At 36.9% G+C, this 17,432-nt stretch overlaps 1 protein-coding gene across 2 annotated transcripts in view; it reads left to right on the forward strand.

Moving 5' to 3' along the window:
* The window catches only part of Dnajc13 (DnaJ heat shock protein family (Hsp40) member C13), a 118,548-nt gene that overhangs the window by 82,395 nt on the left and 18,721 nt on the right, over positions 1 to 17,432 (forward strand). For both annotated transcript variants that reach the window (XM_020172670.2, XM_074058908.1), the window contains 7 exons: positions 6,568 to 6,681; positions 7,939 to 8,055; positions 9,046 to 9,223; positions 10,306 to 10,397; positions 12,132 to 12,231; positions 13,989 to 14,063; positions 14,398 to 14,510. In XM_020172670.2, the coding sequence (XP_020028259.2) occupies positions 6,568 to 6,681; positions 7,939 to 8,055; positions 9,046 to 9,223; positions 10,306 to 10,397; positions 12,132 to 12,231; positions 13,989 to 14,063; positions 14,398 to 14,510 (789 nt within the window). The remainder of the gene's footprint in view (positions 1 to 6,567; positions 6,682 to 7,938; positions 8,056 to 9,045; positions 9,224 to 10,305; positions 10,398 to 12,131; positions 12,232 to 13,988; positions 14,064 to 14,397; positions 14,511 to 17,432) is intronic.

A 17,432-nucleotide genomic window follows, 5' to 3' on the forward strand; every position in this document is an offset into this window, starting at 1 on the left:
ACGTACATTTATATATGCATTAATAAGTCTGACTTTAGCAGATCTCCCAGCCTCTTTGTCCTCTTTTGTGAGGGTCATGGAGAAATAGTCTAAGAATATGACATTAAAGGATTAGATAAACTGTAAAAATCCACACAAGACACTATGTACCTACTAAGTGAAAGAAATTGGACTGGTAGATCTGTACCAAGTGTTAGCTGTAGTTATTCTTGCATAGGAAAATAGTAGCTCATTTTTCTTTTGTTTTCTCTAATGATTATCTATTACTTTCGTAAGGAAAATGTACTCAGATTTCCAAATTTTAAAGTGAGAATTTCAGCAGCTTTTTGCCATTTTTTTTTAAATTCATACGTGCATACAATGTTTGTGTCATTTCTTCCCCCTTCCCTCCACTCCCTCCCTTACCCACCCTTACCCCTCGAACCCAGCAGAAACTATTTTGCCCTTATCTCTAATTTTGTTGAAGAGAGAGGATAAGCAATAATAGGAAGGACCAAGGGTTTTTGCTAGTTGAGATAAGGATAGCTATACAGGGAGTTGACTCGCATTGATTTCCTGTGCATGTGTGTTACCTTCTAAGTTAATTCTTCTTGAACTAACTTTTTCTCTAGTTCCTGATCTCCTCTCCTATTGGTCTCAGTGGCTTTAAAGTAGCTGCTTTAGTTTCTCTGTGTTGAGGGCAACAAATGCTATCTAGTTTTTTAGGTCTTACCTATCCTCATACCTGCCTTGTGTGCTCTCGCTTTGTCATGTGCTCAAAGTCCAATCCCATTGTTGTGTTTGCCCTTGATCTAATGTCCGCATATGAGGGAGTACATACGATTGTTGGTCTTTTGGGCCAGGCTAACCTCACTCAGATTGATGTTCTCCGCTTTCATCCATTTACCAGCGAATGATAACATTTCGTTCTTCTTCATGGCTGCATAAAATTCTATTGTGTATAAATAAATACTGCATTTTCTTAACTCATTCGTCAGTAGTGGGGCATCTTGGCTGTTTCCATAACTTGGCTATTGTGAATGGTGCTGCAGTAAACATGGGTGTGCAGGTGCCTCTGGAGTAACCTGTGTCAGTCTTTTGGGTATATCCCCAAGAGTGGTATTGCTGGATCATATGGTAGATCAATGTTTAACTTTTTAAGTAGCCTCCAAATTTTTTTCCAGAGTAGTTGTACTAGTTTACATTCCCACCAGCAGCGTAAGAGGGTTCCTTATTCCCCGCATCCTTGCCAACACCTGTTGATTTTCGTATGTTGAACCACCCCTGCATTCCTGGGATGAAGCCTACTTGGTCATGGTGAATGATTTTTTGATGTGTTGTTGAATTTGGTTTGACATTATTTCATTGAGGATTTTTGCATCAATGTTCATTAAGGAGATTGGCCTATAGTTCTCCTTTTTGGAGGTGTCTTTGCCTGGTTTGGGGATAAGTGTAATACTGGCTTCATAAAATGCGTTAGGCAGTTTTCCTTCCCTTTCTATTTTGTGGAACAGTTTAAGGAGGGTTGATGTCAGTTCTTCTTTAAAGGTCTGATAGAATTCAGCAGAGAATCCATCAGGTCCTGGATTTTTCTTTCTGGGGAGACTCTTGATTGCTGTTTCAATTTCATTTTGTGTTATAGATCTATTCAGTTTATTAATATCCTCTTGGTTCAGTTTTCGATGATCATATGTATCTATAAATCTGTCCATTTCTTTAAGATTTTTGAATTTATTTGAATATAGGTTCTTGAAGTAGTCTCTGATGATTTCCTTGGACTTCCATGGTGTTTGTTGTTATCTCCCCTTTTGCACTCCTGATTCTACTAATTTGGTTTTTTTCTCTCCTCATTTTAGTCAGGTTTGCCAGGGGTCTGTCAATCTTGTTTATTTTTTCAAAAAACCAACTTTTTGTTTCATTAATTCTTTGTATGGTTTTTTGGTTTCTATTTCATTGATTTCAGGTCTTATTTTTATTATTTCTCTCCTTCTATTTGTTTTGGGATTTGCTTGTTCTTGTTTTTCTAGGAGTTTGAGATGTATCATTAGGTCACTGATTTGGGATAGTTAATTTTTTTTAATATATGCACTTATGACTATAAACTTTCCTGTCAGGACTGCCTTTGCTGTTTCCCTTAGGTTCCGGTAGGTTGTGTTTTCATTTTCATTGACTTCCAGGAACTTTTTTTTTTTTTTTCTGTTAAATAATTTTATTTTTTATTTATTTATTTATTTATTTATTTTATTTTTATTTTATTATTCATATGTGCATACAAGGCTTGATTCATTTCTCCCCCCTGCCCCCACCCCCTCCCTTACCACCCACTCCGCCCCCTTCCTCTCCCCACCGCCCAATACCCAGCAGAAACTATTTTGCCCTTATTTCTAATTTTGTTGTAGAGAGAGTATAAGCAATAATAGGAAGGAACAAGGGTTTTTGCTGGTTGAGATAAGGATAGCTACACAGGGCATTGACCACATTGATTTTCCCAGGAACTTTTTAATTTCCTCTTTTATTTCACCAATGACCCATTGTTCATTAAGCAATGAATTATTCAGTTTCCAGCTATTTGCATGTTTTTTGTCTTTACTTTTGTTGTTGAGTTGTAGTTTTATTGCATTGTGATCAGATAGAATGCATGGTATAATTTCTATTTTCTATATTTGCTGAGGCTTGCTTTGTGCCCTAGGATATGATCTATTTTGGAGAAGGTTCCATGGGCTGCTGAGAAGAATGTATACTGTGTAGAAGTTGGATGAAATGTTCTGTAGACATAAAGTAGGACCATTTGATCTATTGTATATTTTTGATCTAGGATTTCTTTATTGATTTTTTTGTTTGGATGACCTATCTTGATGATAATGGGGTGTTAAAGTCTCCCATGCCCACTGTGTTGGAGTTAATATATGCTTTTAGGTCCTTCAGGGTATGTTTGGTGAAATTGGGTGCGTTGACATTGGGTGCATATAGGTTGATAATTGTTATTTCCTTTTGATCTATTTCCCCTTTTATTATTGTGGAATGTCCTTCTTTATCTCGTTTGATCAATGTAGGTTTGAAGTCTACTTTGTCAGAGATAAGTACTGCTACTCCTGCCTGTTTTCAGGGGCCATTGGCTTGGTAAATCTTCTTCCAGCCTTTCATCCTAAGCCTATGCTTATGTCTGTTGGCGAGATGGGTCTCCTGTAAGCTACAAATTATTGGATCTTTCTTTTTAATCCATTTTGTCAAACGGTGTCTTTTGATGGGTGAATTAAGTCCTTTAACATTAAGTGTTAGTACTGGTAGGTATGTGGTGATTCCTGTCATTTAGTTGTCTTAGTTGTTTGAAGGTTTGATTGTGTGTACCTAAGTTGAGGTTACTCTCTACGTTCTTGCTTTTTTTCTTGTAGTTTGGTGCTGCCTGCCCTCTCATGGTTAGGTTAGGTTTCACTTTCTGTGTGCAGAATCCAAGGAAGAATCTTTTGTAGTGGTGGTTTTGTGGTCACATATTGTTTTAGTTTCTGCTTATCATGGAAGACTTTTATTGCTCCATCTATTTTGAATGATAGTTTTGCTGGGTAGAGTATCCTGGGGTTGAAGTTATTTTCATTCAGTGCCCAGAAGATCTCTCCCCAAGCTCTTCTTGCTTTTAATGTTTCTGTGGAGAAGTCTGCTGTGATTTTGATGGGTTTACCTTTGTATGTTACTTGTTTTTTCTCTCTTAAAGCCTTCAATATTCTTTCTCGGGTCTCTGTACTTGATATTTTAATGATAATATGCCGTGGGTTTGTTCTATTTCGGTCTTGTCTGTTTGGTGTTCTGGAGGCTTCTTATATCTGTGTGGTAATAAATTTCTCTAGATTTGGGAAATTTTCCTTTTATTTTATTGAATATATTATGCATTCCCTTTGCTCGCACCTCTTCTCCTTCTTCAATGCCCATGATGGTGTCAGTGAGTTGTTGCATTTTCTTTTCACAGGTCTTGAGTTGTTTAACTAATAGTTCTTCGGTTTTTCCTTTAATTACCATTTCATCTTTGAGTTCTGAGATTCTGTCTTCTGTTTGTTCTATTCTGCTGGATTGGCCTTCCGTTTTGTTTTGCAGTTCTGTTTCGTTATTTTTTCTGAAGTTTTCCATATCATGAGTCACTTCCTCTTTAATGTTGTCTATTTTTGTCCTGAGTTCATTTATGTCTTTATTAATCGTGTTCTTTGTTTCACTTTGGTGTTTATACAGTACTTCTATGTTTTCTTCTTGTGCTTTTTCAAATTCTCTATTTTTGTGGTCTTGGAATTTCTTGAGTGTGTCCTGTGCATTTTGGTTGACCCTATCCAGTATCATCTCTACAAAATTCTCATTGATTACCTGTAGGATTTCTTCTTTTAGATTATTCTTGTGGACTTCATTGGGTCCTTTGGCATAGTTTATCTCCATTTTGTTGGAGTCTGGATCTGAGTATCTGTTTTCTTCATTTCCCTCTGGTTCCTGTACTAATTTTTTGTTGTGGGGAACTGGTTTCCCTGTTTTTTCTGTCTTCCTGTCATTGCCCTTGGTGTTGTTGTTATCCCTGTACTGTGCACAATTATGTATTTTCTAGCTTGTAATAATAACAATGGTGATATTTAGAATGGAAGGGTGAGCCGAGAGGGAAAGCAAAGAAGGTAAAGAAAAAGGGAAAAACAAATAAGTAAAAAAACAAAACAAAGTTTCAAAGATATAAACAGGGAGACAGTGTACTAATCAACAGTAAGCTAAACAGAGAGAGGATTGAAAAAAAAAAAACTCCTAGTTCAAATGCAATAGTTTCAGTCTTAATAATTTTGGTGTTTGTCCCTCAGCCTCCAATCCTGGAGATGGTGTCTCAGAAGCAGTTCTGTCATTGTCTCATCAAAGGGGAAAAAAACCAAACAAAACAACACAAAACAAAACCAAAAAAGACCCCCATAAATTGTCCCAAGTTCAAATGCAATACAGTTTCAGTAAGTTTTTCAGCATGCAGGTGTAGTTCAGTTGTTGTCTCATCAAAGGAAGATAGAAAAAAAAGTGTCTGGAGACAGTTCTGAGAATGGTATCTGTGGCTGTGGTTCACCTGCCCGCTGCTGTCAGCCTGCTGTTGCTGGAGGCTTTGTTCATGCAGATCTGAGGAGTTTCTCACCTAACCCCTCAGGCTTTGTTTACTTAGAGTTCTGCTGGGCACGACCACCACTGCTGACAGCTTTCCCCTTTCCAAGCACACTTGGGGAGGTGACACTGCACCCACTTTCTCAGGCCAGCATGTTTATTTACAGTTCACGTGGGAAGTGGGCCTTCCCCCTCTCCTGTGGAGTTTTCCTCCCTCTGCCTCAGCAGCTTTTACAAGCTTTCCCGCACCTGGTTGCTGGGCATGTTCCACAGCTCCTGCCTTCTCCAGCCAACTTGTTTATTTACAGTTCCGTGAGGGATTGCCCCTCCCCCCCTCTTCAGCTCTCAGGGCACCCTGCCCTCTTTGCTACATGTCTTTTTTGTTGTTATTGCTTATTATTCAGTTTTTTTTTTTTCTTTTTTCCCTGGGTCGCGGTCGGTTTGTCCAGGGGGCTATGCTGGTCTGCGTCTTCCCAAGCAGTCTGGGAGCTGGTGTCTCCTTTTTCCCATTTTGTCCCATGTATTTGAGTCTGTTCTAGTGTAGGTCGTTTTCCAGTGCCACTCTAGCTCTGTTGTTTCCTGGACCTTGTGCCCACCAGCATCATACTTTATTGCTGACTGAAAACAAGCTCCAGAAATACCAGCAAGTTGACTAATAACTTCTTTCTATAGACCTAAAATATTTTGTAGCGTTTCAAAGTCAAATCTTGGCACAAACTGTATCTGAACTTATAATGTGCTTATTTTCACCTGTCAGGTTTCAAAGTTTTAGAATTTCTTAGCCGTTTGTTTTTTGTAATACTACTAGTAGGAGGAAAGAGGGATCACATGTGTTCTTATATACTATGGAAAGCTCTGCTTTCCTCCTGGCATGGAGCTCCATAAATGGAAGATAGAAAAGATTTTCACTCAGACATTTCAGGATGTGTCAGATGTCTAAGTTAACACTTGAGAGCCAAACAAAAGAAATGCGTCATCTGCCCTTAGCACTTCTTCGTGAAGCCTTGAGTCAGGGTACAGCCAAGAAATCAGAACTGACTGCCCCTGTAAATTTTGTCTGTTCACAAGATTAGACTTCATAGAGAATTAGATTTTGTTTTTAAGTATATGTATATAAAGGCAGTATTGTGATTCTTAAGTATTTACTGAGTGTTTTAAATACTTTAACACAAAATAGAGTTTTTGCCACAGCAGGACAATTAATAAGGATGTTGAAATCAGATTCAAATTAGAATACCAATTTCACCACTTACTGGTTGTCAGACCTGTGACAAATAATTTGATGTTTATAGCCTTGTTTTTTTTTTCCTCATCTGTAAAATGGATAATATCAACAGGCTTGTTAGAACTGTTGAGACATTTACTGAAATGCATTATACTTAAGGCACCTGTGACAGTGCTTGGTGTGTACTAAACATTTAAAACAAATGATAGTTCTAATCATTTCTTCTCTACATGTTGTAACAGTGATGTTCTGTATCCTAGATTTTGAAGATGCTTAACAGCAACACAGAGAACCCCTATTTGATATGGAACAATTCTACAAGAGCAGAACTGCTTGAATTTCTTGAATCACAACAAGAAAACATGATTAAAAAGGTATGTTATTTTATAAATTCTTGAGTAACTTACTCTGATGGAATCTCTGAAAATATAGTAATATTGATGAAACAGAGTTGCACTGTTTATCAATTTGGTGTTAAGCCAATAGTTTTTTTCCATGTGATATTGGACCCATTTAAGAACAGTATGTTACTGTGTAATGTGATTCATTAGGAGTTTTTTTCTGGTTAGCACTTAAATACACAGCTATCTTCTACTTTCTTCAGTTTTATACCCCGAAAGTATTCACTTGAGCCTCTTTTGTCCAGTAAGTCAAAGTTGCTTTCTAATATCAAAACTGAAAATTTTCTCCTACCTTCCCACCTTCAGTGGAGAAGCTAGTAAGCCATGGAGAGGCAAGGGGTGAGGGAATAAATAAAGACAGTAGGATCGGAAATGTGAAAACCTGGATTAGCAAATATTAGATGATTGAGTATTGATGGCTTGAAGACAATTGTATTGGTTTCTTTGGAATTTATTGCAGTAATTATTACTGTTACATCCTGAATTGTTCAGAATTTAACATGCTATGAGAGTGACTCAGAACTCTTTATGGATAACATTTCTGAGGATTATAGAGATAAAGAGAACATATCTCATATTTTCCATTTTTTTATCATATTAGAATTAATAACATCTTCTCTGTTTACTTTACAATTTATACTTTTACGTAAAAAGTGTCTTTTTTATTTTGGAGCAGCCTAAATACTTTGTGATTTCAGCCTAAATCTTCGTGGAAGCTGTTTTTCTCCATTCTTCTTTAATAGAAAATTGCTCTTGATTTTTCATGCTGTGTAATACTACCATTTCTTTTTACTCAGAGACTGTATACCACCATCTTCCTTCAATATATTACTTTTTAAAACGCCATCCAGATGTGTTCATTTCTCAGCTCTGTACCTCTATACCTTGCTAGGGGGACAATTCAAATGACTGTTGAGTGGAGTGATAAAAGCAAAGTGTCAAACTTGCTTTATACTCTCTAGCTGTAATTCCAAATTTCAAAATGAATTATATAGTATTTCTTTAAGAAAAAATTATAATCCGCCTTCTGTGTATTCCAGTCATAGAGCTGGGTGTAAACATTAACATTGAATTGAGTACTGTGATGTGTACATGCTACATTTTTCCTCTCTGAAAAATGAATGGGTTTCTGGAGTTAATTATCTGATATTATTAAGTGGAACAGAGGTAGATTTTTGAAGTAGACAATGATTTATTTACATCTAACAGTCTGTCTTTTTTTCTTTTAAGGGTGATTGTGACAAAACTTATGGATCAGAATTTGTCTACAGTGATCATGCCAAAGAACTTATTGTGGGGGAAATTTTTGTTAGAGTATATAATGAAGTCCCTACTTTCCAACTAGAGGTAAGCTCTCTGCTTTTAATTTTGTCTGATGCTTTTAGTAATTTGTTACTGAAAGCTGCTGGTTTATTCAAATTTTGTATTGTGAATACAATAATTCTTCTTTGCCAAACTCTAGAAATGAACCTGGGTAAGTATATGATGGGGCGACCACTGACAGCCTAGGAGCCTCTTTGTCTTGTTGTTATGAAGTTCATGAGTAAGAAGTTACTCCTTGCCTGGCTGCCCCTTACATTTTATGCATAATGCTTCTTCATGTACACATGCTTCCAGCTCCCTTGTGGAAGTACAAAGCCAGTTGCATGCTCGCTCCATTATATAGAATATCGGACCACCAGGTAGAAGGCTTTTTGTGACCAGTTATTAAAAGAAATTTCGGCTTGAAAACAGAGATTTTTAAGAAAACATGATGATCCCTAATTATTTCCAGAAGCAAACAAAGGATCTTAATGCCTTAAGATCATTTACACAATTTTTGTGTTTTGTTCAAACAAAATGGAAATGGGAGGGAAGATTTGGTAGTCCATTAATTCGTAAAGAAAGAAGTGAGGCTTTGTTTTATAGTCTGCTCTTAGGGAGAAAACAAACTTACTAAACCATAATCTATATATTTTTTCTCAGAATACCTTATATAACTAGGTATTAAATGAGTTAAATGATTTGTGAAGACCTCTTGAGAGTGGTCCTTTGAACTTATATTCTAAGTACACAGAGTTTTTATTATAAAAATATAAGGTAATTACAGAAGTCACACGTCATTCTCTCAGTGACTTTGGTAAAGGCACTCTCATGTTAGAATTGTTGAGTAAGGTACTAAGTGCATGCAATCTCTGAGTGCTAATCCTTTTTAATTGGGTTTGTTCCCCCACCATGTGTTCATATGCATATATGATTTCATCATGTTAATATTCACTTTCATAGTTGCTACGTGCTCTTCATAAGAAGTTATTTAGGAGTGTACACATGCTTTGCATATTTGTCTACTTGTCTTAGGTTCCAAAAGCATTTGCTGCAAGTCTCTTGGATTATATAGGCTCTCAGGCCCAGTACCTGCACACATTTATGGCCATCACACATGCTGCAAAAGTGGAGTCAGAGCAACATGGAGACCGCTTACCAAGGGTGGAAATGGCTTTGGAAGCCCTGAGAAATGTCATAAAATATAATCCAGGTGTGTGATTGTACCCTTGATCAGTAACACCCCTATGATAGAAAAATCCTAAAAATTCCAATTCTCAGTCTTATTGTGGGACTTGGAAAATTATGCACGTTTATAATACTATACCTACTGTAATTTTGTTTTTCTTGTGGTGCTGGGAATTGAGCACAGGTCTTTGCACACTAGGTAAGTGCTTTACCACCTAAGCCATGCCCCAGCCCTTTTGTTTTCATTTTTTTGTTTTTGAGACAGGATCTTGCTTCTACCTTTGCATAGACTAGCTTCAAACTCAGGCTCCTCCTGTCTCCTCCTCCGTCTAAGCAGCTGGGATTATAGGCATGCACATTCACGCTTCTATACTTGATAAAATATTAAGTGGAATTAACCCATAATATTTTCTGTCTATAAATGATAGACTAGGAGAAAGATTAAGGCTTCATGTTTAGAATAATGTATATCTTTATGAGCAAATGAATCTAATTGAGTTGAAAAGACATAATTAGTGTAAAATTTCATTTTAATGCCTAAGTTGTCATATTAAGTATAAATGCTCGAATGAGATTTATTAGGTGACCTTATTTTTACCTCTTCTCTGGTCCTTACCACAGTGCTGTATACATATGAGCAATCATTTTTAAAAACTAGCTGAAAGTTCTTGGTGTTTAAAAATGTAAATAATAGCGTTCTTTCTCTTAAACATAAGCGTTTAAGAGGGCATTTCCAGAAATACTGTCACCCTAGCCTGACTTGAGAGGGAGGCATCAGTGAAAATAGGAGGTATGGAGGACAAGAGTAAAATCACCTCCTTACATTTTAGATTTTTGAGCTGTATTTGGATTGATTATTTCAGAAATTTCTTGGTTTTAGCCTAGGGGTGGCTAGAGGTAGGGGTGGAAATTTAAAACATTTTACTATTTGCCTTTTCAGGCTTAGTGCTGCTTAAAAATACTCCACTCATTTTGTCATAAATGTTTTGAGTGATCAGAGACACAATTGACAGTAAGCAACAATGTGCATCAGTTTTCTGAAGGTCTCTAATTTAAATATCTCTTGAACTAAAAATAAATGAATAACCATATTTTCTTGTTCCCTAGGCTCTGAAAGTGAATGCATTGGGCATTTCAAGTTAATATTTTCTCTTCTCCGAGTTCATGGAGCTGGTCAAGTGCAGCAATTGGCTTTGGAGGTAAAAGTACTCTGTACTCGGGCATGTTGTTTCCTACCACTTACAGTTTATGATTTGAGCCATGATTAATCATTAGTTAAAGTTGAATGAAAGTATGCATGTGTTTTCATTTTGCCATTAAGCCAAATTCATTGTTGTTTTTTTCTTTTGGCTGTACTGGGGTTTGAACTCAGGACCTCACATTTGCTAGGCAGACGCTCTACCACTTGAGCCACTCTGCCCTTCCTTTTGTTACATTTCTTTAAATTGAATTAACATAATTTTGAAGTGCAAACGTTGCACAGTGTCATTCATGGTAGTTCCCATTGTGGTCATTGTCTGCTGTGCATCAGAGCTTGGGATATATTGTCTAGTGCCATGTGGTGTGGGTTAAGGAACAGGCTTCACTAAAGAAGCTTAGTAGCCACAGATCAATAAGAAGAGACAAGGGTTCCCTGATCTGCTCTGCTGGCTGTACCCTGTGGGTTTGCTGCCCCTCAGTGGTACCCACTTCTTTATTTTAGCACAGAAGTAACCTTTTTAGTGAGGGTTACAGACACCTGGCTATGCCATTTATAGGAGTTATTTAGGAAAACCCACCGCTCCAAATGGATGGGTTTTAAGGGTCCAAGAGAAGTGGGAGGCACTCCTTCAGTGAATGAAGCCCCTGGTCCTGTGGGACGCTATTTGGGTGCAGCTTTTCCTCTGACAGAAGCAAGAAGATCCTGGTCATAGGTAGCTCTTTGTCCAGACAACCCAGAGTGAGCTCTCAGGGTGGTTCTTCAAGTGAGTCTGGCCATTGTAACACATAAAATTTATTATAAAGAAAATCACATTCAACCCTGCAGGAGCAGTTGTAGGAATGAATTATGAATAATTTGATGTGTTCTAAGGCTTAAAGCAGATTTTTAATAGGCTGGTAATAGTTGAATTGGTCAAGAAGCTTTGTGTGTTCTTTTAATTGAAAAACATGCTACCCTACTTAATTCCTTTAAGTTTCTTATGGCTTTTTAAGTAAACATGAAATTAAGAGTACGTTGCTCTGAGATGCTGAACGTGGCTCAAATTCAGTGACATTGACCTTTAGATGTATACTATAAATGCTAGACTTTAGACATCATCCTCTTTGAAAGAAAACACCTATTTGTTTATAGTGGAAAGATTATAGCCACCCAGACTTTCTTGCTAGGTGCTAAAGATACTTACTTTCTCCCTCTAAAAGAAAGTCTCAGTGGTAAAGCTCATTATCATCCTAACCACCCTCCATTCCAAATCTGTGATTGGATACTATAGTATCTGTCACAGTTCTAGAACATGTCCTGCCATAGGATTGAAGGCTTCTTAAACTTCACCGTATTATTTCCCAAAAGATCAGTCTCGGGGGTGGGGGGGACAAGAAAGACTAGTAGAGGTCAGTGAAGTGGCTCAAGTGGTAGAGTGCCTGCCTAGCAAACATGAGGCTCTGAGTTCAAACTCTAGTCCCACCAAAAAAGAAAAAAGAAAAAACTAGTAGAAGGAGTGAATTTGGTCAAAGCATGTTATGTGCATGTATGGACATAATATAGTGAAACCCCTTTGTATAGTTTATATAATAATTAAAGGAAAAGATCAAAGTAATAAAAGCCAGTTTTTTTAAATTAAACCCTTCTAAAGATTAGGCATTTTGTCCTCCACTTTTCTCACCTTTGTAAACTCTATGACATTTAGGTCCAGATTTATTTCTGAAACTTTAATATCTTGTTGATTAATTTTCAGGTTGTGAATATAGTGACATCTAACCAAGATTGTGTCAACAATATTGCAGAATCAATGGTTTTGTCCAATTTATTGGCTCTTCTGCACTCATTGCCATCAAGTAGGTATATTTACAAATGGAATTTTGGAAACCACAGCATAACCAGCTCATAGTGTGGAGCAGCTACAAAACCTGAAATACATCACCCATGTTTAGTGTTGAAGTATTTAAAGCAGTATTTATTACACTACATTTGTCTTGCATAAATTAACAAAATGATCTTGCATTTGATGAGAAAATTGTAGGTGAGAGAAGTCCAAAAGCAAAGAAAGTCACCTGGAATTTTCAGTTTGTTGAGCATTATATACTCATGCCTAACTGAGAATTAACCAGTGCTCTGTGATTTATTGAAAAAAAATTAGTGTTGGATGCTAAAAAAAAAAAAAAAAAATGCTTAAAGTGAAGATTGCCTTATATTTAATCTTGCATGCTGTCTTTTACTGTAGAGTCTTACCACCAAGGTGATTAAAACACACATCAGCCTGATTACTTGAAATACAGCTTGAATACAAGGCCTTCAGAAATAGAACAATTTGTCTTGCGCAGTAGTTTGTCTTTGTGCTTATGTTGACCTTGAGATTGCTTTTCAAAAACATGATTGTTGAGATTTTTTTAGACGTGTGCAATGCAACTTCATCCTCACCTCAGACCATCAGAATACATTGATTGCTTCATCGACTTTGCTAAACTCTTGGTGTTGCGTTAATATTTGCTTCATGTTATTCACCTCTTTGAGAGCAGGACCCTGGTTCATCATTTAGTGCCGTGCATGTTAAATACTTGTTTTATATTTAGTGAATTGAGTGGACTTGAGTTTTTATTAAACAATTTTTTTCTCTGAACATGCTTAAATGCTTAAGATAGTTCTTTAAAATGGCACCTAAGTCATTTATAGATTATTACTGTCATAACCTTAGTTGTTTTTTCCTTTTTCTTTATTGTCAGTAGCTTTGTGAGACTTGAAACAATGCAAAACTAAACTGATTGGTAAAGCAAAAAATGTTACAGAAATTATAGTTTGAGAGTGAAAATTTATAATTTATTATAGTTTGAGAGTGCAAATACTGATGTAGAACAGTCAGTATTTTATTCTTATAAGTAAGTAAAATACCTGACATTGAGTATTTCAGCCTACTCTAGACTAAATTACCTCTCTTACACTGTTTGCTAAGGGAAATTGTTGTTTTAGTCTCAGCCCAGTACTTTGCATCCTCTACTGTCTTTGCCTACTGTTTATTCTTTGGGCTTCCCATCTGTCATCCCCATTTGACTCTAAAAGAGCAGAGTCCAACAGCCCAGTGTACTTATGTATCAAATGTTAATGGCTGGGTAAGAGACATGTAGGCCAGATCCAGAAAGGATGCTATTCTATATTAGAGTAAAATGCACTGTCTTAAAACTGCTATTTATTCCTTGTTTCCTTGAGACAGTAGTGCCAGGTAAAAATTTTAGGTGCGTGGTAGGGTTATTGCCTAAATATTAAATGTGTAGGAAGTGAGTTGATTGGGGTGAGTAGAGAACAATGAGATAGGAAGACAGTACGGCATAGTGGCTATAAGTGTGGACTTTGGAACCAGACAGATCTGGACAGGAAACCCAGTTATACCACTCACCAGCTATGAAACCCTGGGCTGGATAAAATGAGCCTCAGCTTCCTCATAACACAACCATAATTATACTTGTCTTGCTGGTTATTGTGGAGATTAAATATGTTACCCTGTGCAGAACATCTGATTAAGAACCTTGCCTCAGAGTTAGGCCCAGTAAATGTCAGCTAAGTGGTTGATGGATTCCTTCAAATGTCTTTTACTTTGCAGGTCGTCAGCTTGTTCTGGAAACTCTTTATGCTTTGGTGTCAAGTACTAAAATAATCAAAGAAGCGATGGCAAAGGGTAATGTATAGAGTTCTTTCTCATCCACTTATGCTCAGTACTGTAGGGTTTACTTTAAACTGCTTTGTGTAGTCTGATAAAGTTGAAGAATGCTTTGTAAGTCCTAATAGTTTTTTAAAAAAAACTGATGGCTGAACTTGGTGGCATGCCTTTAATCTCAGTTACTTGGGAGGCTGAGGCAGGAATATCACTTGCACCCAGGAGCTCAAGGCAGCATAATGAGTCCCTGTCTCAAAAAATATTGCTTTGGGTCAAAATTGAATTCTATTGATTAGAAAAGTCATATTCTAGCATATAATATAAACACAAATCCGGTTTTTTTTTCCCTTTATAGGAGCTCTGATATATTTATTGGATATGTTCTGCAATTCAACACATCCACAGGTTCGAGCCCAAACAGCAGAACTTTTTGCTAAAATGACAGCAGATAAACTGATTGGTCCAAAGGTGAGCACAAATAAGTTGTTGGAAGGAAATTAATTGCAAAGGTTTTGTTACTTACAATGATTCATGAAGCTTACATTCTAATGTTTGGTACTGTTTTCATGAAATTTATCTGAGATGGTGAGGATAAGGAAACGATTTCATGTACAAGTTGGAAGGTTGACATATCTGAAATTGTTGCAAATATTACTGTTTGAAAAAAACTAACAGGGAAGCCTGTGTGTCCGAATTAAGAAGTCTTAAGAGTGAGTGTGGAATATGATGATAAGCTATTTGTCTCTGTGAAGAGAGGAAAATATGTTTTCGTTATGACAGAGATAGGTTAGACACCCACACTCCAAAGAATGGCCTGTGGAAATATAGCTAATGAAGGAGGTAGTGGTTTATGTCTTATGTTCTGCATCTAATTTAGTAAGGCCTGCTGTCTGCAGGAGGGAAGGGAGGGTATATGAGGCAAATGGCACCTCTCCCTCCCCACTCTGCAGGGAAGTATTTAATTCCAAATACGGAGATGGCCAAATGATCTCTGGACCCATGGTCCAGTTTGGAAAGCAGAAACCTATTAAAGTAATTACTTCTGAATAGGATTTCATTCAGATACTGTTGTAATCAAAGGGCCCCAATTCTGTAATTAAATCAGGTTCACAAGATTTAGTGTGTTCACAAAAGCACTCTGGATAGGCCTATCAGGCAGCACCTCAGAGATATTGGCAGGAGAGGCATGAAATAAAGGCTCCCGGGCCCCACTACCAGAGTCTGATTCAGTAAATCTGTGTGTGGCCCAGGAATTTGCATTCTTAGTCCATTTTCCAGGTAATTCTTTTGGAGTCTGCCAGAACTGATGGTTCAGAGTCATTGTTTAAAAGGGTCTGCAAAAATACCATGGGTAAGGAAGAGGCTACGTGTAACTGTGTAACCACCTCTATATTAAACCAGGGTGGTTCCCTGTACATGTTGTACCTCCCTATAAAGTTGTTTGAAAAAAATTGTTCAGGGTTAATAAACATTTTTAACAAGAATAAAACAAGCTGAATTCAGTTTCTCTCTTTTTCTTTCTTTCTTTCTTCTTTCTCTTTCTTTATTTCTTTCTTTCTTGAACTCTCAGTCTAGATACTGTCATTGGACCTAAAACAATTTTACTGTAAGAATAACTAATAATTTTTTGTTACCAAGGTTGATGAAGTGGGTGAGTTTCATTTGGATGCCTCCAGAAGGGTCCATAGAAGAATGAATACTGATAATGTGGTTTTGAGATTTCTTAAAGAACTGGGTACACATTACTATGATATCTATTATTGGATGCTTTAAAAAACACTTCAGATGTTTAAATATGTATTGGAATTAAGCTCTTCAGTAGTTACTTTTGACCTTTGAAATACATGAGGGATTACACTTTAAATTTTCTGTGTAGGAAAATGAAAGTGTCAACTCTTAAATGACTTGCAAGAGGTTCTAGAGCGGGGTCAGTAATTTTTTCTTTCCTTTTTGTTAATAGCTTTCTTGGGATATAATTGCTTTACCATACAGCTCATTAACTTTTAGTGTATTCACAGATGAAACAACCATACTAATTTTAGAACATTTTCATTAGTGCCAAATGAAACCACATACCTTTTAGCAATCACTCTCCATTCCTCCTCCTCCAAGAAACTAGTCCATTTCTCTCTGTGCAGATTTGCCTATCCTAACATTTCATGTAAGTGGAATCATACAATACGATCTTACGTGACTGGCTTCTGTTACTTAGCATGTTTTCAGGACTCATCCATGTCATGTATCGTATTAGTATTTTATTCCTTTTGTTGCCAAATAACTATATTCCACATTTCACTATGTTACATATGTGATCTCAAACTCCTGGGCTCAAGAGATCCTCCTGCCTCAGCCTCTTATGTAGCTGGGGGTACATCTGTGCCCACCATGCCCAGACTCTTCATCCACTTACCTTGATGGGCATTGGATTGTTTCTACTTCTTGGATATTCAGATAATACTGCTCAGAACATTTGTATACAAGTTTTTATGTGGTCATGGGTTTTTATTTCATTAGGTATGGAATTTCTGGGCAGGAGATGGTGCACCTTCAACCTTCTCGAGGAATTGTCAGACTGGTTTTCAAAGTGACTGTAAGGGTTCTAATTTCTCTTCATCTTCTAACATTTGTCATTATGACTTTAAAAAAAAATTATAGCTATTCTAGTGAGGGGTTATCTCATGGTTTTGATTCATGTTTCCCCAGTGGCTAATGATGCTGAATATGAACAGGGCGCTCATTGGCTATTTGTACAACTCTGTCAGAGAAATATCTATTTGCATCCTTTGCTAATTTTTAAATTGGGTTATAGTTCTTTGTATATTTTAGATATGAGCTCCTTATCAAATATATTACTTGCAACTCTTTTCTCATTATATTGGTTGCTTTTCTATCCGTTGTGCTCCTTGGAGCACAAAAGTGGTCTTTGCTGTTGTTTTTTATGATGCTGGGTTTGAATTCAGGGCCTTCTACCGGCTAGTCAGGCACTCTAGCATTAGAGCCACTCCTTCAGACCAGAAGTTTCAAATTTTGATGAAGTCCAGTTTATCTATTTTTTTGTTGTTTTAGCTTATGCTTTTGATTGCATAAGCCAAGGTTATGGGTTTTATCCCTCGGTTTTCTCCCAGGAGTTTTATAATTTTAGCTCTTAGATTTATGTCTTTGATCGCTTTAAGTAATTTTTGTACGTGGTGTAAGATATGGTAAGGGTTGATCACTTTTTTCTATGAAAGGTCATATGGGCTATGTGATCTTTGTCACAGATATTCAACTCTTTCGTTGTAACAGGAAAGTAGCCAAGACCGTAAATGAGAAAGATTCATGAGCACTGTATGGAAAATAGATGGCAGGCTAGATTAGCCCCTCATTTGCCAACCCCTGTTCTGAGTTCTG

This window comes from Castor canadensis, chromosome 17 (assembly GCF_047511655.1).
Source record: "Castor canadensis chromosome 17, mCasCan1.hap1v2, whole genome shotgun sequence".
Taxonomy (NCBI): Eukaryota; Metazoa; Chordata; class Mammalia; order Rodentia; family Castoridae; genus Castor; species Castor canadensis.